Source organism: Marmota marmota, unplaced genomic scaffold (assembly GCF_001458135.2).
Source record: "Marmota marmota marmota unplaced genomic scaffold, marMar, whole genome shotgun sequence".
Classification (NCBI taxonomy): Eukaryota; Metazoa; Chordata; class Mammalia; order Rodentia; family Sciuridae; genus Marmota; species Marmota marmota.
In genome coordinates, this window is record NW_025999968.1 from 60,312,638 (window position 1) to 60,328,904 (window position 16,267).

At 57.1% G+C, this 16,267-nt stretch overlaps 1 protein-coding gene and 1 long non-coding RNA gene across 7 annotated transcripts in view; one reads left to right on the top strand and one right to left on the bottom strand.

Moving 5' to 3' along the window:
* The window catches only part of Mx1 (MX dynamin like GTPase 1), a 30,600-nt gene that overhangs the window by 12,180 nt on the left and 2,153 nt on the right, over positions 1-16,267 (top strand). For all 4 annotated transcript variants that reach the window (XM_048803698.1, XM_048803697.1, XM_015478790.2 and 1 more), the window contains 11 exons: positions 2,156-2,348; positions 3,346-3,483; positions 4,196-4,350; positions 5,160-5,298; positions 5,838-6,036; positions 7,803-7,881; positions 9,886-10,008; positions 10,396-10,537; positions 13,128-13,286; positions 14,917-14,993; positions 15,559-15,798. In XM_048803698.1, coding sequence (XP_048659655.1) covers positions 2,156-2,348; positions 3,346-3,483; positions 4,196-4,350; positions 5,160-5,298; positions 5,838-6,036; positions 7,803-7,881; positions 9,886-10,008; positions 10,396-10,537; positions 13,128-13,286; positions 14,917-14,993; positions 15,559-15,798 — 1,644 coding nt within the window. The remainder of the gene's footprint in view (positions 1-2,155; positions 2,349-3,345; positions 3,484-4,195; positions 4,351-5,159; positions 5,299-5,837; positions 6,037-7,802; positions 7,882-9,885; positions 10,009-10,395; positions 10,538-13,127; positions 13,287-14,916; positions 14,994-15,558; positions 15,799-16,267) is intronic.
* Positions 4-13,128, bottom strand: LOC125616970. 3 transcript variants are annotated; one of them, XR_007347803.1, is made up of 3 exons: positions 12,249-13,128; positions 3,075-3,302; positions 4-1,457 (listed from the first exon to the last, which is right to left on the bottom strand). It is a non-coding gene; the product is annotated as an uncharacterized LOC125616970 (long non-coding RNA). The 3 variants fall into 3 exon arrangements; XR_007347802.1 differs by lacking the exon at positions 3,075-3,302; XR_007347801.1 differs by having other exon boundaries at positions 4-3,302.

Below are 16,267 nucleotides of genomic sequence, written 5' to 3' on the forward strand. Positions count from 1 at the left end.
GGCTCTGTTCAGAGGGATGCTTTATTTTGGGAATTTTGACACAGTAACAGGAAGATGACCGTCACAGTGGGTGTGAGTCCTTCCCATCCCCACCCTAAGACTTATAACCCAGCAGGAGGGGCGTCTGGGAGGGAAACGTAAGCAGGTGCTGTAAGGAGAGGAGGCGTCGGGTGGCCCTTCTCATTTGCCTGTGACTTCAGCACTGCTGCTGACACCATTGGACACCTGTTGAGTATTGCTTGGAAATGGAGTGCACCAGAGCAGGCGAGAGGCCAGCATTTCAAACCCGGAATAGCAAAGACCCCAGCGCCCCCTCCCCAAGGACCTGGCTTGAGCTGGTCCTGACTCCTGACTCCTCCCCAGGGCCTCGAGAGCGAGTGCTGTTGTGACTCCTACTTAGAGCTGGGAAGCCGGACTGTGGGGGGAGGAGAACCTGTCACATCACCCGGCTGAAAGGGCCAGTGTGGGGATCAGTCTCCAGGGCGCCTCAGTCCTCACCCCATGTCTGCTTCGCCCCCAAAAGGTCTCCGTTCTACACTGTGGAGACCACGTGGCTTCCCTAGGGATGGAGTGTCCTAGTGAGACCTCCACACTGAGCCGTGGTGAGACGGGGGCAGCACAGTGCGCCCTGGGTGTGGGTGCCAGCCCTGTCCCTACACCAGCCCATCTGCATTCCCCCTGGTCTCCCAGAACAACATGGCGCCCAGCCACATTGAGCTAACCCACTTGGTTGCACCTGGGCCCCAACAGAGCGTGCAAGGACCCAGTTGTCCTGCTCCAGGAGGGACAAGACTGACTCAGTTCATGGTGGCAGAGGTTTCAGTTCATGACAACTTACTGTTACCTTGAGATGTGGTGTCAGAGCACGCCAGGGAGCCTTGCCACACACGGTGCTCCCCTCAAAGGCTGGGAGACAAAAGAGAGAGGAAGTCTGGCCCCTACGTCTCCCCAGGCCCCACCTGTTATACTACAAACTAGCTCCCAGTAATTCCAAGCTGGGAACCAAGGCTTCACCACATGTGCCTCCGGGAGACAGGTCCAAATTGTAACCTCTACTCTCCCCACCTGCCTGGGAAGCAGCTGGTCTTTTCTAGTCTGGGTGTGGGTGTACGTCTGTGAACCCACACGTCCACTTCAAGGTAAGAGTGACGGTGGTTCTCAAATGCGCCCCCGGCCACAGCATCCGCAGGGCCTGGAAGGTGCGGGAACTGCAGGTACTCGGGCCCTCTGCAGCTGAGACCTGGAGAATTAGAGACGTAGCATGGGGACAGGATCAGCGTCGATGGCCCGGGTGGATGTCTCTGGCCCTCTGGAACCTGTGTGCTCCCGGAGGCCACCTGCACAGCAGTGTTTATCACTTTTCATGGAACCATCCTAGGGGAGAGTGCAGAGCAGGATGAGGTTGCCTTGTCGGAATCCCACACTGGCCATCACGTTCTGGCCAAGGCACGCAACTTCTAAAAAAAAAAAAAAAAAAAGAATAGCAGCCTAATGAATCCTCCTTAAAATAGAACAGAGTCACCAGCCTGGTTCCTGCCTGCTTCTAGATGAAGGCCAGCTGTGCTGGCGGGAGACACGCTGCCCCGGCCGTCCCTGGGTCACCCACCGCCCAAGCCATGCTCATCCTGCTTCTTTTTTGGGTGGGTCTAGAATCCCACGTTCCTGGGGTTTTCTGAGTGTGTTCAGCCTGTCAGAGAAGGAGGGTACAGCCCAGGGTTAGGGCTGTGCTCAGTAGAGTGGGAAGCCTTGGACTGAAACCCAGCACCAAATAAACCAACCTGCACCAGAAGCAGTGTCTCCCCACCTGGTTGGTGGGCGGTAGGAAGCTGCTGTCTAGCCCGTCTTTGATCCTCTGTAGAGGGTGTTTCAGGTGCTGGCCCTTTTAGCATTTCCTCTTTGGCCCTGTGCTACAACAAGTTGACTCTAAGGTGCATGGATGTAGTTTGTTTTGTATTTCCTGTTTTGGGGTCTTTATGAGGGTTTTGGACCTTTGGTTTATGTTTTGCATTCGATGGAGGGGTGCGTGCACGACTTCTTCAGGTATCCCCCCTCCCCTTGGTGGGATTCCAGGGACCCTATATTACTCCTGTCCACATTGCCATCTTTGGTGGAGCGTGACCTGCACATAACAGAGTGTCCTCTTGGCCTTCTCCAGGGGTCCGAGTTCAACCTCTGCAGGCAGTACGAGGAGAAGGTGCGCCCCTGCATCGACCTCATCGACTCCCTGCGGGCCCTGGGCGTGGAGCGGGATTTGGCCCTGCCTGCCATCGCCGTCATTGGGGACCAGAGCTCGGGCAAGAGCTCTGTGCTGGAGGCTCTGTCGGGAGTGGCTCTCCCCAGGGGCAGTGGTGAGAACTCATTTCTAACTATTGTCCTCGGGCACCTGGTGGCTCCCAGAGCAGTTCTGTATTCTCCACAGTCTGGAGGCTGCAGGTGGAAGGTGAACGTGGGTTCTCCTGAGGTCCTTCTGGGCTTGCAGGTGGCCACCTCTTCACTGTGCCCTAACCTCACGTGGCCTCTTCTCTGGGCAAGATTCCTGGGGTCTCCGCATAATTTTACAAAGATGCCAATCACATGGGTCAGGACTTTCCTGTTGTGACCCCTGATGACATCTGTCAACTCTAATTGCCTCTTCAGTGGCCCCATCTGCAAAGGCAGTCACATCGGGGTGATTGGCTCAGCCTGTGCATTTGGGGTGAAGAGCTCTCTGTCTCTTACACCGTCTGGTTGCACGCCTTTGTGGATTGTATGGGGTCTGCAGTTGGTGGAGAGTCTGACTGGATAGTGTCCCTGCCCAGAACACAGGGCACTTGGGTGTCTTTCCTGAGCTCATCCCACCAGGTTACTGGCCAGCTGGGGGGACAATGATGGGCATCTGTAGAGTGATGCCTTTGACTTGCATGGACAGGGGTAACTGTGAGAGCTCAGAGGCTGAGCTCTTAGACAGCCAGGATTTAGAGAGGGCTTATAGACGCTCCTTCTGAACGGGAATGTGGCCTGGGGAAGCAGTGAGTGGGGGGTGGCTCAGGAGCAGGGAGGGCCGCTTGCCTGTGTTTGGGAGATTGTCACCTGACCTGAAGGCAGTACATTGGGTTGAAAGCCCGAAGTGTTCATGGGTTTAGATGAATGAGAGAAAGTCACTGGGGTGACTGTTCCAAAAGCTCATGTCTGAGGTCACCACAGACGCGATGCCCCAGTGCATGAGGTCACTGCAGGGTTTTGAGACCAGAGGCTTCTGCCTGGGCATCTCCCCTGATGATGGCATCAACCTTGGAGATCTGTGGGTGCATGGCCCCTCCAGCCTCCAGAGCAGAGCAGAGGACTGACATTAGCTTGGTCTCCTAGGTATCGTCACCAGGTGCCCTCTTGTGCTGAGGATGAAGAAGCTGGGGCAGGAGGATGAGTGGAGGGCCAAGGTCAGTTACCTGGACATGGAGTTGGAGCTCTCAGAGGCTTCACAGGTGGAAGAGGAAATCAATAAAGGTGAGTGTCCGTGGTCTTGCCTGGACACCAGGCCCAGCTAGTGCAGAGGGTCCCCGTCTCCCCTGCCTTGGGCCTGCTCCCTCGGGAGCCCTCCCTTCACCCACCCCAGAGCTACTGCACCTCCTCTGCCTCATGTTAGGGTCACACACACGACTTGGGGACCTGGGTACTGCAGGAGCAGTGAGCTGCCTTGGCCACACATGCCGACGTCATTATTTGCAGCCATGTTCTAGACTGTAACAGACATTCCAGAGAGATGGTGTCTACGCTCAGAAGCACCAGGTGGCCGTCAGGAACCTTCTCCCATTCTAAATGTGTCAATACCGAGAGGGGTCCAGAGAAAAGCAGGCTCCTAACAGAACTCACCGGTTCCTGGTGCCCTAACAAGTTCCCCGCTCTGGTCTGGGTCCCCTGGTGTCCTCACATTCCTCTGTGTGACTCTCCTCCCACACCCAGGGGAGGGTCACGGCATGCCATCAGGAAGGGCTCCAGGCTGGCCCAGTGGAGATGTCCCAGGTCCCTCTATAGACAGTCCTGGGCACAGCAGGGAAAGTACCGAGTCACCTCTTGAGGAAACATGGGGTCCAATCTCCAAAGGGGAAGGTGCTCCAAACCTGCTGCCCCCAGGACCCCCGAGCCAGAGCTGCTGTGGCAGGCTCCCTAAATGGGGCACCGCCCTTCAGCTGCACCCCGTGTCCTCTCCTCTCCACAGCCCAGAACCTCATCGCCGGGACAGGGCTGGGCATCAGCGATGAGCTCATCAGCCTGGAGGTCAGCTCCCCCAGCGTCCCGGATCTGACCCTCATCGACCTTCCTGGCATTACCAGGGTGGCTGTTGGCAATCAGCCCACTGACATCGGGCGCCAGGTGAGACTCCAGCCTCCACCTGCCTGTGCCCCGGATGAGGGGGCGCTGCATGAGTGCAGCCGGGAGTCCAGGTCCTGGTTGAAGGGGGCGTGTGGAGGCGAGTGGCAGGGGAGAGCCAGTGTCACGATCCCCAGTGGACGGAGACGACCGTGTAGACAGGCAGCTCTGTCCTTCCTGCCTGTGGGAGCACAGCCTGCACTTCTGTAGCCTCCACAGAGCATGGTCGGGAGCTCTGGACGCTCCTTGAGCATTTCAGACATCAGAGCGTCACCTCGTCCCCTTCCTTAGAGAAGAAGGGACTTTGGGCCTCAGAATGCAGGAAGGCATCATCTCTGTGTGTTCAGCCGAGCCTTGGTTGGGTCACGTGAAGTTTTGTGTGGCACGTACCCTGCCGTCTCTTAGAGGGCTCCTAGTGGGCAGAGAGGGTGAAGGCGCAGAGGAGGTGACACATGGCCCCCGTGGCTCTCACCCCAGGAAGGAAGACTCAGGAAGTGAGTCAGGCAGTAGGTCTGGTGTCTTGCTCTCCACTGGGACCCTCAGATCTGAGGCCTCAGAGACAGTAGGCAGCCACAGCCTCACGGCCTTCCCTGACCTGGGGCTCCACAGTCCGCAGGCACCGCTGCCCTGAGTCTGGCTTGGCAGAGCCACGGGGTTGTGTTTGCAGGTTCACTTGCCCACGGAGGAGGTTGCAGACACCGAGTGCCTGAGTGCAAGTGCATGGTCTGGGCCTGTCCCCTGCTTGTCCACCCCAGTGTGTCTCCTGCTTGTCCAGCCCAGTGCTGGGAAGTCACGGCCTCTTTTTCCTATAGATCAAGCGACTCATCAGGAAGTATATCCAGAAGCAGGAGACCATCAACCTGGTGGTGGTCCCCAGCAACGTGGACATCGCCACCACGGAGGCACTGAGCATGGCGCAGGAGGTGGACCCTGACGGAGACAGGACCATAGGTGAGAAGCAGGGAGCCGACGGTGGGACCACATCCCTGAGTCCAGGGGAGAGGCTGGCTGGCCGAGGGTACCTGCACGTGGCTCAGGAACCCCCCCAGGTGTAGGTTCCGTGTCCACTGGGTCTGGAGGAAGGGAGCCACGTTGATCCTTATTGGCCACCTCATGGCCTCCTGACCCATGTCCCTTTGGGAAGGCGCCCTGGGCTCCGAGGGTGGGCAGGAACAGGAAGGAGAAGCTCCCAGTTGAGATCTCTGGAGGGCAGCCAGGCTGGTCTGTGCATGGTGAAGGACGGACAGAACACGGCCTGTCCCTCCATGGGCCTGGGTGCAGGAGCTGGGGAAGGGCCACCCCTCTAGTATGGCCCCCTGTCTCCCTGAGGCCTTCCCTTGCAAGTCTTTGTGGACTGGGACTCCAGCTTGCTCGTGGGTTCTGTAGGGGCCCTTGTCTGCTGGCCCTGGGCTGGGAGGAGGCCTGGGGGCTGGTTCTTCCCTCTGCCTTGGGACACTGCACGGTCTCTGATCCCAGTCCCTGGCTGGCAGGAATTCTGACGAAGCCCGACCTGGTGGACAAAGGCACTGAAGACACCGTGGTGGACGTGGTGAGGAACTTCGTGTGCCACCTGAAGAAGGGCTACATGATCGTCAAGTGCCGCGGCCAGCACGACATCCAGTCACGGCTGAGCCTGGCCGAGGCCCTGCAGAAGGAGAAGGCCTTCTTCGAGGACCACCCTCAGTTCAGGTTGGTCAGCTGCGCTTCCCCAAGGCCAGCCCCAAGCAAGGCGGCCGTCCCTGCCGGGGAGAGAGGCTGGGCTGAAGCAGGTGTCGGCAGCGTGTGTGTGTGTGAGTGTGTGTGTGCGCGCACATGGGAGTGAGTGTGCCCCGGCACTGACTGCAGAGCTGTCCTGAGAGGAAAGGGTCGCACACAGCCTTGCCCCCTAATTTAAGGGAATAAGGAGGCTGCTTGCTGCGGTCATCTAAGCGTATGGGCTGGAGCCACAGTAGAAACACGGATGGAACAACAGAGAAAAACACAGAGCCCAGGTCGGACACAGGTGCCTGCGTGTTTGACACTGACCAACGCACATTTCACCCAAGGAGCCAGAGAGGTCGCTGCCAGTCAGGGGCATGGGGTTGTGTTGAACACCTGGGGAAGCCTGAATGGGGTCTTCCCTAACTAGCAGACCAAAACGGACATCAGCTGTAGTTAACTTAGCCATGAAAGGTGACCATGCGGGTCCCTGAGGACCTCGGCCCCGGCATCTGCAGTCGCAGGTGCAGAAGTGCCTGTGTCCAGTGAGGCCTCTTCAGAAGGCAGGACTGACGGACACGCTGGTGGGATCTCAAAGAAGAGCCAGGTGGAGTCTCAGCCTTATTGCCTTCAGTTCCCCGGGGGGCTTCCGGGCGTCCCATGGAGTGACAGGATGTCCCAGGTGCATGCACAGAGTGGCAGCTGCAGTGCGTTCCACAGCAGCCAGAAGGTGAGAGACACCCAACATCCGAGGAGCGAGGAGTGCAGAAGCAGGGTAGCTGTGGGCAGGAGGTGGACGCTCCCGTCCAGGCTCAGAAAGGCAGGAAGCCCCCTCCTGCTGCCACGTGGCTGGACCTTGAAGACACTGTGCCAAGGGAAAGACTGTGACACCAGACCAAGGCCGTGTGTCTGCACTGGACGAGGTCCCTGGAGCCAGGAAACTCACAGCCACAGGAGAGGAACTGGCCAGGCCTTGGAGGAGGTGGGAACGGGGCTTGGCGGTTAATGGAGCAACGTTCCAAGACAGGAAAGTTCTGGAGGTGGGAGGTGGCCGTGCTGAGCCACAGTGTCAAAGTCATAGCGTCTCTGAAGTGTGCACTCTAAATAGCTAAAAGTCAAACAACATGGCATGTTTCATACACGTTGGGAAAAATGGATGGTTGTGGACAGTCAGGCTTGGTGAGGGTCTCCAGCCCCTGCCGCCTGCCACCCTCAGGGACTACAAATATCAGAGACCTGCAATACCTCACCCTGTGGGCCCAAGTTTGGCATTACAAGGAGACTCTGTGGCCTCCCTCCTCCACGTGAACATGGTTGCAGTTCTCACCCTGGGGCAGCTGTGTCTCTCGGTTCCCCAGTTGTCACGTGTGTATGTAAATAGGCACCATGTTTGTGTGCAGTCCTGTCCCCACGGGTGCTGTGTAGTCACGCCATTTACACACGGAAGGGTGTGCGTGTGCTACGGAAGCGTGTCTGAGGTGCACACATGTATGTTTTGTAGACCAAATCTGCAGTTGGATGTCTTGAGACACATTTATTTGATGAGCTGGAAGGGACAGTTCCAGCCTCTGTGGACATACCTGAGCTGCCCACAGGCAACCAGGTCTGATCCAGCTGTTTGCATTGCTTGGGTACCAGCTGTATGCCCTTGTGTACGGTTGGAAGCGCCTGAGTCTGTCCCGGCCTCCCATCTGCACATGCAGACTCTGATGTGCTGTCCACGTGACCACGGATGTCCCTCTTGCTCTCTCTCCCAGGGCTCTCCTGGACGAAGGAAAGGCCACGATTCCCTGCCTGGCGGAGAGACTGACCACTGAGCTCATTGCACACATCTGTGTAAGCAGAGCCCCATGTCCTCTCTGAAGGGTCCCTGGCACCCAGCCGTCCACAGTGCTGGGGAGGTCCTGTACCCAGACCTCTCAAGGCTTCTCGGCACACATCGTGCTGTCTTCGCCGTTGGTGACTCCAGCACGAGAAGCCTTGGTGTTGGGATTCTGCTGCCTCACACAGCAGATGTGGGTGGCACCCTGGCTGTGAGTCCATCTGTCCTGGGGTTTGATGTGTGGGTATCCTTAGGAGCTGGGTTCCCAGTGGGTCTCCGGGGAGAAGAATGTTGGATTCTGTCGGACCTGGCAGAGTGTCTCGCTCACACCACTGTAATTCTCAGCAGTTAGGGGCCCTCAGCCAGTGTGGACTGGGGCAGCAGCCCTGTTGGAGAGCTGCCTCCCGTGTGGGCACAGATTCTCAGTAGAGATCTTGCCATGCTGCCCAGCACCAGCGTTCAAGGTCTTTCCCAAAGTCCCAGGGTGCAGGTGGAGAGCAGGGTGATGTCTGGTGGACCTGGTCATGAGGGTGGAGCTCTCTGGGCCAGCGTCATGCAGAAAGAGCTCATCCCTTAGCAGACTGCCCACTTAGAGCTGCCTGGGACTTATCTTTGCCCCTGCACTGGGTCACACTCCTAAACCCAAGCTCAATTTTTCTTAGCTAGGTCACTGTCCTCGAGGCCCAAGGTGAGTCTGAGGCCCATCAGCTGGCTTCGGACTCTGAGTCTCCCTCCTCACATTGCCAGTCACGGGCTCGTGTGAGGGAGGCTGCTGAGGGCCTGGCTGCACCCTCCAAGCTGCAGGGGCGGGGACCTGGGGGCACTCAGTCACCTTGTATTTTATTGTATTTATTTTTAATTTTTAAATAGGACTTTTGCATTTATTTCTGATTTTGCTTCAGACGTGATGTGATTTCTTTACATATGAAATATATCAAGTATATACAAAACAGTTAATAGACACTTATATACGAACTTGGTAGATTTTTTGGTATTTGCTTCAGATTCCCCCCCTTTTTTAACCAGTCCATTTTTTATGTGTTGTTTTTACATATATACATGAGGGTGGAGTGCATTTTGATATATTTTACATACGTGAACTATAACTTCCCATTCCTATGGTTGTAATGATGTGGAATTGCACTGGTCATGTATTTATGTATATGAATGTAGTAAATTATGTCCGATTCTCTCTAAAGTCATCCCTATTCTCAGCTTTCCTTTCTTTCCTTGATTCACTTTTGTTTAAATCAATGAACTTCTCTTTCCCCCTCCCTCCTCATTTATTGGGTGTTATCATCCACATGTCAGAATGTTTGGCCTCTGTTTTGTTTTGCTTTTTTTTGGATTGGCTTATTTCACTTAGTAGGATAATCTCCAGTTCCGTTTCTTTAGTGGTCAGTGCCATAATTGACTCTTCGCTATGGCTGAGTAATGTTCCACTGTGTACATACACCACATTTTCTTTATCCATTCATCTGTTGAAGGGCAGCTGGGTTGATTCATAGTTTAGCTATTGTGAATTGAGCTGCTCCAAACATTGATGTGGCTGTGTCCCTGTAGTTCACTGATTTTAAGTCCCTTGGGTATATACCGGGTAGTGGGATAACTTTAGCCACCTGTTAGGAACAGAAGTCCCTGCTAGCTTCTCCCTGCTGAGAACAACATCTAAGTGTTGAGGAATCTCAAGTTGTTCCAACTGCAGACAGTGGATCTGTCTGCACCCCTGCACCACCAGAGCTCGTGGAACATGATGCAGAAGCAGTGGCACCTTGGTGGCTCCTAGGTGGCCAGGAATCATGTTCAGTGGGCGTCTCTGTGCGGCTCATGGGCTTGTGTGCAGGAGCAGGCTGTGGGCAGCCCTGGTGGAAGGGGATGCCCCAGTGTGTCTCTCTGCACAGGAAAGTCTTTAGAGGACATCAGGACGTCACATGTACCTTGCAGCTACTCTGGTGAGCAGGCCTGTGGCCTCATTTTTTTTTCCGCGTCCATATTTGTATATCCCCTCGTTTTCCCAGAAATCCCTGCCACTGCTGGAAAATCAAATAAAGGAAAATATCCAGAAAGTAACCGAGGAGTTGAAATACTGTGGCGTGGACGTCCCAGAGGAGGAGAGCTTGAAAACCTTCTTCCTGATAGACGTGAGTATTCCCCGGGGCCTCGTGGGGCAGATTCCGCCTGGTGTCCACACGGGGATGCTGAGCCTCATCCGCTTCTGTCCTCACTCCCATGAGGCTATCCACGGCCCTCTGCCCACTTGGTCCTAAAAGGGACAGGGTTGAGGCAGTGGCCAGGGAATGGAGGGTGTGTGCAGGCTGCGTAGCAGGGAGGAGGTCTCAGTCCTCTCCTCCACTGAAGGTGGAAGGGAAGGGTGGGGCTTCCTGGTACCTGAAATGCCTCACCCCCTTTAATAAAGGGTCGCCCAGGAGGGGGAAAGGCTCATCCAAGCCCAGCACCCACAGGCCTGCAAACACCCTGGCGTCTGTTGTTTGAAGATCTGCTCACACTGATGTTGTCCTTATTTGCAGAAAATCAATGAGTTCAATCAGGACATCAATGCTATCGTACAAGCCGAGGAAGTTGTAGGGCCAGAAGAAATGCGGCTGTTTACCAGGATGCGAAAGGAGTTCCACAAATGGAGTACTGTGATTGAAGAGAACTTCCAAAAAGGTGAGGGTGCTGGGTGTGTATAAGCAGTGGAAACCCGCAGCTCACTGTTCTGGGTGTGTGAATGCCAAGGTCCAGGCGCCAGCTGATTGGGTGTCTGGTTTCAAGATGGCGCTGTCTAGCTGTGTCCTCAGAGGGAAGCAGAGGCCAGACTCCCCTGGCCCTGTTTCTAAGGGCAGGCACCCAGATGTTGGGGTAGAGCCCTCAGGACCACACTGGAGAACTTCAGCATGAACTTGGGGACACGTTTGGCCATGTCAGTGAGTCCAGGCCTGGTCATGGCAGGAGCCTTGGGCTGAGTCTGGGGCAGGAGGTTCCAGTGGTGGGGATGCTGGGGAGGCAGCTAGGAGAAAGCAGCTCACCTGCTCGGCTCCATGCTGCGGACGAGGCCATGAGCCTTCATGACTGATGTCCAAGGTTACCATAGAACACTTCTTAGCCCCCAGAAGAGACGCTGCTCCCCAATAGTGAGTGGAGGGACATGGTGCATCTGGTGTCCTAGATCCCAGTGAGGGTACTGCTGGCATAAGCCTGGCCTCCTGTGGCAGCAGAGAATGAAGACAAAGAGCCCACTGGAGACCAGCTGTGCGCCCTCCCCCCTCCCCCAGGAATCTGGGGAGGGAGAGGGCAGTTCTGGAATGATCTATCCAGATTTCAAGAGGCTGAAGGAAGTCATAGATGAGTTGATCAGGGTGTGGCAGCCAAGCACAATTCCAAGTGACCTGCTGTCTCTCGAGGACCTTGATGTGTGTCCACTATTCACTTCCACCATCCAGAGCTTCAGAGCAACAGATTTCTTTGGCTTTTAGTCTCAAACCTGGGAAAGTGGTGCTCCTCTCTGGGTAGGCCACCCTGTGGAATCCATGGGCCGACGGCGTGGAGGTGGTGGGGATTTGGAGCAGTGCTCTTTGGAGAAGCCCATGGACGGCTCATTAGGGGACAGCGATTTACCTCATCACTGTGTCCTCTGTTCCTGCACTGCTCAGCCCTGCAATTCCAGGGAGCAGAGGCTGTCCCCTGCTGTGGGTGCCTCTGGGTTTAGAGAGGGACACCTGCCCATTTCCAACAGGGAATCCTTTGCAATCACACGGGGGTGAAACGCAGTGCATGGAGTGTAGAAGACAGAGCTCTTGAGACTCCATAGTAACACCCGAATAACCCAGTGAGAAAATGGGAAGAGACACGACTTCAGGAAGAAGACCCAGAAATGGCTGCAGGCACCTGAAAACCACAGGGTGACCGCTTCACAGCCAGGGACAGACACGACCCTCACGAGCTGCGGGTGGAGAGGGAGGTGGCACAGCTGCTTTGGATGATGGCCAGCAGCTCCACCCCTAGGTCCACACTCCAGGGCCCTGAGACCCATGTCCACACAGGAACTGCAGAGCAGGGGTCCCCACAGCAGCCCAGGTCTCCTCACATGGTGGCCTTGGCCCATGTCCAGCTCTCCTCTGTGGTGCTCACAGGAGCACCCTTACTTAAACCCATTGCCTCTTACAGACCCTGCCCACAGCACGGTCGCACTATGAGGCCTTAGGTGGTGGGACCCCCACCTGCATTTCCAGGAATTTCCCCAAACCACACACAACTGTGCCATGTGAAATTCTCAGTCCCAGGCCCAACGCGTGACCCATTCTGAACATGGCTGGACCTTGGACACACCCTGTAGGTGCAGGAAGCAGTCCCAACAGGCCACATGCACCTGCGTCAATACCTATGACGTGTCCACAGTGGGCAGAGCTGTCGGTCAGCCAGCAGAGTGGTGGTCGCAGGGACTGGAGAGAGGGACCAACTGGCAGGGACAGTGACGGCCTGTGGCGTCTTCCAGGGGAGGACTTCTCAGCCTCTAGAAGAGATAGTGGTGGATTAGATAGTGGTGGAGTCCCAGATCAGTTAGACACGCTGAGAGCCACAGGACTGTCCACTTGGCAGAGTGAGTGGTATTGCCTGTGAACTGACCTCAAAAACAATTTCCTGCCAGGAAAATCCCTGAGCAAACAGGCCCCAGAGACCATCCTTCCAGGTGGGAAGCTGGGCCCCTCTGAGGCTGCACCCTGAGGGAGCGTCCCCACGGTCAGGCACCTTGGGCACACAGTGTGAAGAGAAGCTGAGCATTCAGCCTAGTGGACAGTGTCACTGAGCCTCTTACAGCACCTGAGGTGCCTGTGCCCTCTTGTCCCCTCTATGACGGACACCTCCTCTGTCACCACAGCCCAAGAGCACCTGGTGGGCAGGTGGCTGCAGCTGATGTCAGGGTCATTGCTGCCCCCAGAGGCCCTGTGGTCCTGGTTGGGGAGGCGATGTGTCCTCCTCTCTCTCTGGCAGAAGTGGAGCAGAGTGACACAATGACACAGGCCAGTGCTTTGTCCAGTAGGCCTTCCCTGAGACCCTGCGCCTGCTGTTCCTCTGTGTGACCCCTGGGGGGGGTCTAGGGACACCACAATGGCCGTCTCCTTACTACAGACCAGAGGGTCATCCATTCCCAAATCGAGGTTCCTGGGAATTCGCTTCTCCCACTGAGGTCTTCAGAAGACCAGGAAGGTGGTGTCGACCACCCGCGGGGGGCTTACCCACAGCCCCTTTCCTCCTGTAGGGCATGGAGTTCTGCGTAAAGAGATCAGGAAGTTTGAAAACCAGTACCGTGGCCGGGAGCTGCCAGGCTTTGTGAATTACAGGACGTTTGAGACGATCATAAAGGAGCAGCTCAGGTCCCTGGAGGAGCCGGCCGTGGACATGCTGCACACGGTGACGGGTGAGCACCATGTCACTTTCTGGCCTTCACTTCTCAGGCAGGGAGGGTGATCGGAGCCGGGCTCGGGTTCACAGCTGTTCCCGGGGGTTTTCTCCCAGCAGCCCTCTCTGCCGCCCAGACCCCAGCCTGCTGTTGGGCTCCATTCTGACACTGCCACCCCACTGGTTAAGGACACACTCCCCCAGACTGTCCCCAAGAGTATGCATAGCCCATCAGGAGCACATCCCTGCCTGTCCCTCAGGCCCTGCCCCGTCCTCCGGTTGGGGCGTCACAGGTGATCCCGGGAACATGCCGCCTGGCCTCTGCTGTGCGTGCTGAGGGTGTTGAGGACACGGGGCTTGTGCCATGACGGGTGGCGTGGGTCTCAGCTCAGACGCTCAGAGGTTTTCTGGAGGCCTCCCCACCCGGGCCTGGTGATGACTGGAACCCCAGCCCCACTTCCCTCCCCGGAGGGTGGGGTGGGGTGGACAGGGCAGCTTCCACAGCTGGCTTGTCCTCCTGGTGACCAACCCTCATCCTGAATCTGTCTGTGCCCACAGAAATGTTTAGTGGGGCGAGGGATGCTCCTCTCAGGCAGGAGGTCCCCATGCCCCCAACAGGCATGTCAGGGCTGGAGGCCAGGCTGGGGTTCCCCTCTGCCACCCTGCCCCTTGCCCCACGGCCCTGAGCACAGCCCTTGCAACGCTCTGTGTGTTGGCTCCTCTGAGAAGCGGGGTTGGGGGAATGGCCATGCACCCGGTGAGGGCCTGGCACTGCCTCAAGGGTCGAGTGGGTGCGGTGGCATTGCTGCGGTCAGGGAACCAGGTCAGAGCCCTGAGGGCAGACCCGACTTGGTCCTCTCTCACCCCTTCCTGAAACCATCTCCCCGAGGTTTGGAGAAGGCCTGATGTCTCCCCTCCTCCCCTCCCCGCACACCCTGCCTCTTCATCAAGAGTGGTAATAGAGGTGGCCAGGGGCCAGCTGGTGGGGCAGCCTCCCCGGGCTCAGCAGGGTGAGTCCCAGGAACCTGGCCTGCTGGGTGGCGTCCCCACCAGCACCCTCGTCACTGCAGAGCTCTGGCCTCTGGTGACCCTGTGGTCCTTGCAGCAGGCCCCGCAGTTACCCAAGAGAAGTGCAGTCAGTCAGCATCTCGGGAGCTACTTGTGTTTCACAAAGCTGAGGTTTGGGGTCAGTTCAGACTATTCAAGGGTGACGATCTGGTGCTCTGGGATCAAGGACGATCCCGTGAATAGGAAGAACGGGAATGTGTGCTCCTAACACGAGAGCGATGGCGGGAATTTCTATGTAGTGAGAATCGGCTCTTGCATTTCGTTTCAAATGAATATCGTGCTCCTGCAGATTCTCTGGACAACCTTCAGGCTGATGTGACAGTTTTATCGTTAAGTATGACTAGAATCCTGGTCCCCACAAGCCACATTCTTTGAAACTGAGCTCACACGAGTGTTCTGTGGAGTGGCGGCCAGGGCTACTGAGCGAGGAGACCCCTCCGAGGACCTGAGGGCCCACTTCTGCAGGTGCGGGAGGGGGAGCAGGCCTGGCCCCTGGCCTGTCCTGTGTCTTGGGCTCTGTGCCGGCTGCGTGGGCCACCAGGGCCGCCACCACTGTCGAACCTCTTTTTCTCTTTGGTCAGATATGGTGCGAATCGCCTTCACAAATGCTTCAGAAAAGAACTTTGCTGAATTTTTTAACCTCCACAAAACTGCCAAGGTGAGAAGAAGCCGTGGTTTTCGAAGGCTGACCCCAGGCTGGCGGGGGACCCTACCTGATTCCTCTGTCCGTTCCCGGCCTCTCGTTGGCTCTTGGAGAAGCAGTTCCTCCACCAGGTCGGGTTGGAGCCAGAGGAGGGTTGGGGAGGGAGAGAGCAGGCAGAATCGCAGCCTGTGACTCTCAGGAGAGAGGCCGCCTTGGTCAGGTTGGAGGTCACAAGGTGGGCGTGCCCCCAGCTGGGGCCCTCAGTGAGAAGCTGAATACAGAAACAGCATCTGTGGAGAGTGAGCAGAGAGCGAGGAGTGAAGGAGACCCTCGTGCCCAGAGGACAGGCGTGGCCCAGAGCCCAGCAGGGCCACCTGGGGAGAGGGCTGCTCAGTGGGCTCAGGACCCCAGGGCTCTGACCTCAGCTGGGGTCAGGCCTGATGAGCAGGGGGTGGCCCAGGCTGCCCCAGGCCGTGCCGTGCTCACCTTGGTGACCCAGGCTGTGGGCATGCTGATGACCCACTGCCTACTGCACGGGTGACTTGGTGGAGGAGGTTGAGCTGTGTCTCTCTCACCGCAGTCCAAGATTGAGGACATCAGGCTGGAACAAGAGCAAGGAGCGGAGAGGTGCATCCGGCTTCACTTTCAGATGGAGCAGATCGTGTACTGCCAGGACCAGGTCTACCGGGGCGCGTTGCAGGGCGTCAGGGAGAAGGAGGCAGAGGAGGAGAAGAGGAAATCCCACGGCCAGAGCCAGTCTGTCTCTGCAGAGGAGTCGTCCATGGCTGAAATCTTCCAGCACCTCGATGCCTATCGCAAGGTGCGTGTGCAGGGTCTCCATCCTAGGGGTTCTGTGGTTTCCCTGTTGCCTGAGCCCCTCTCTGTCTATGGCACGGTGGCTGTGAGGTGACCATCAGCCAGCTCCACCTCTCAGGTCTGGGTGAGCGTCCCTGGGGGCAGCTCCACCTCATGTAGACAGAACTGGTTGTGGCTTAGAGCACTTGGTAATCTGGCTTCCACTGGCTGTGTGGCTCTGGCCAAGCCACTTACCCTCTCTGAGACTTGGATTCTTCTCTGTGCAGTGCTGTCTCATGGAGAATGTTCCGTGACAGGTGTGTGGGCGAGTCCCCCAGCACAGGGTTGGGATGGCTTGGCAGCTCACAGGGACCCATGTCCTGGAGACGCCTGCTTGGCCTGGCGCTGCCTTTGCTCCCCATGTGAAGTCACAGGTGCAGCTCAGGCAGAGCTTCTGGGGCCTGAGCATCTGCAGAGTGAGGCGCTGGCCCCTC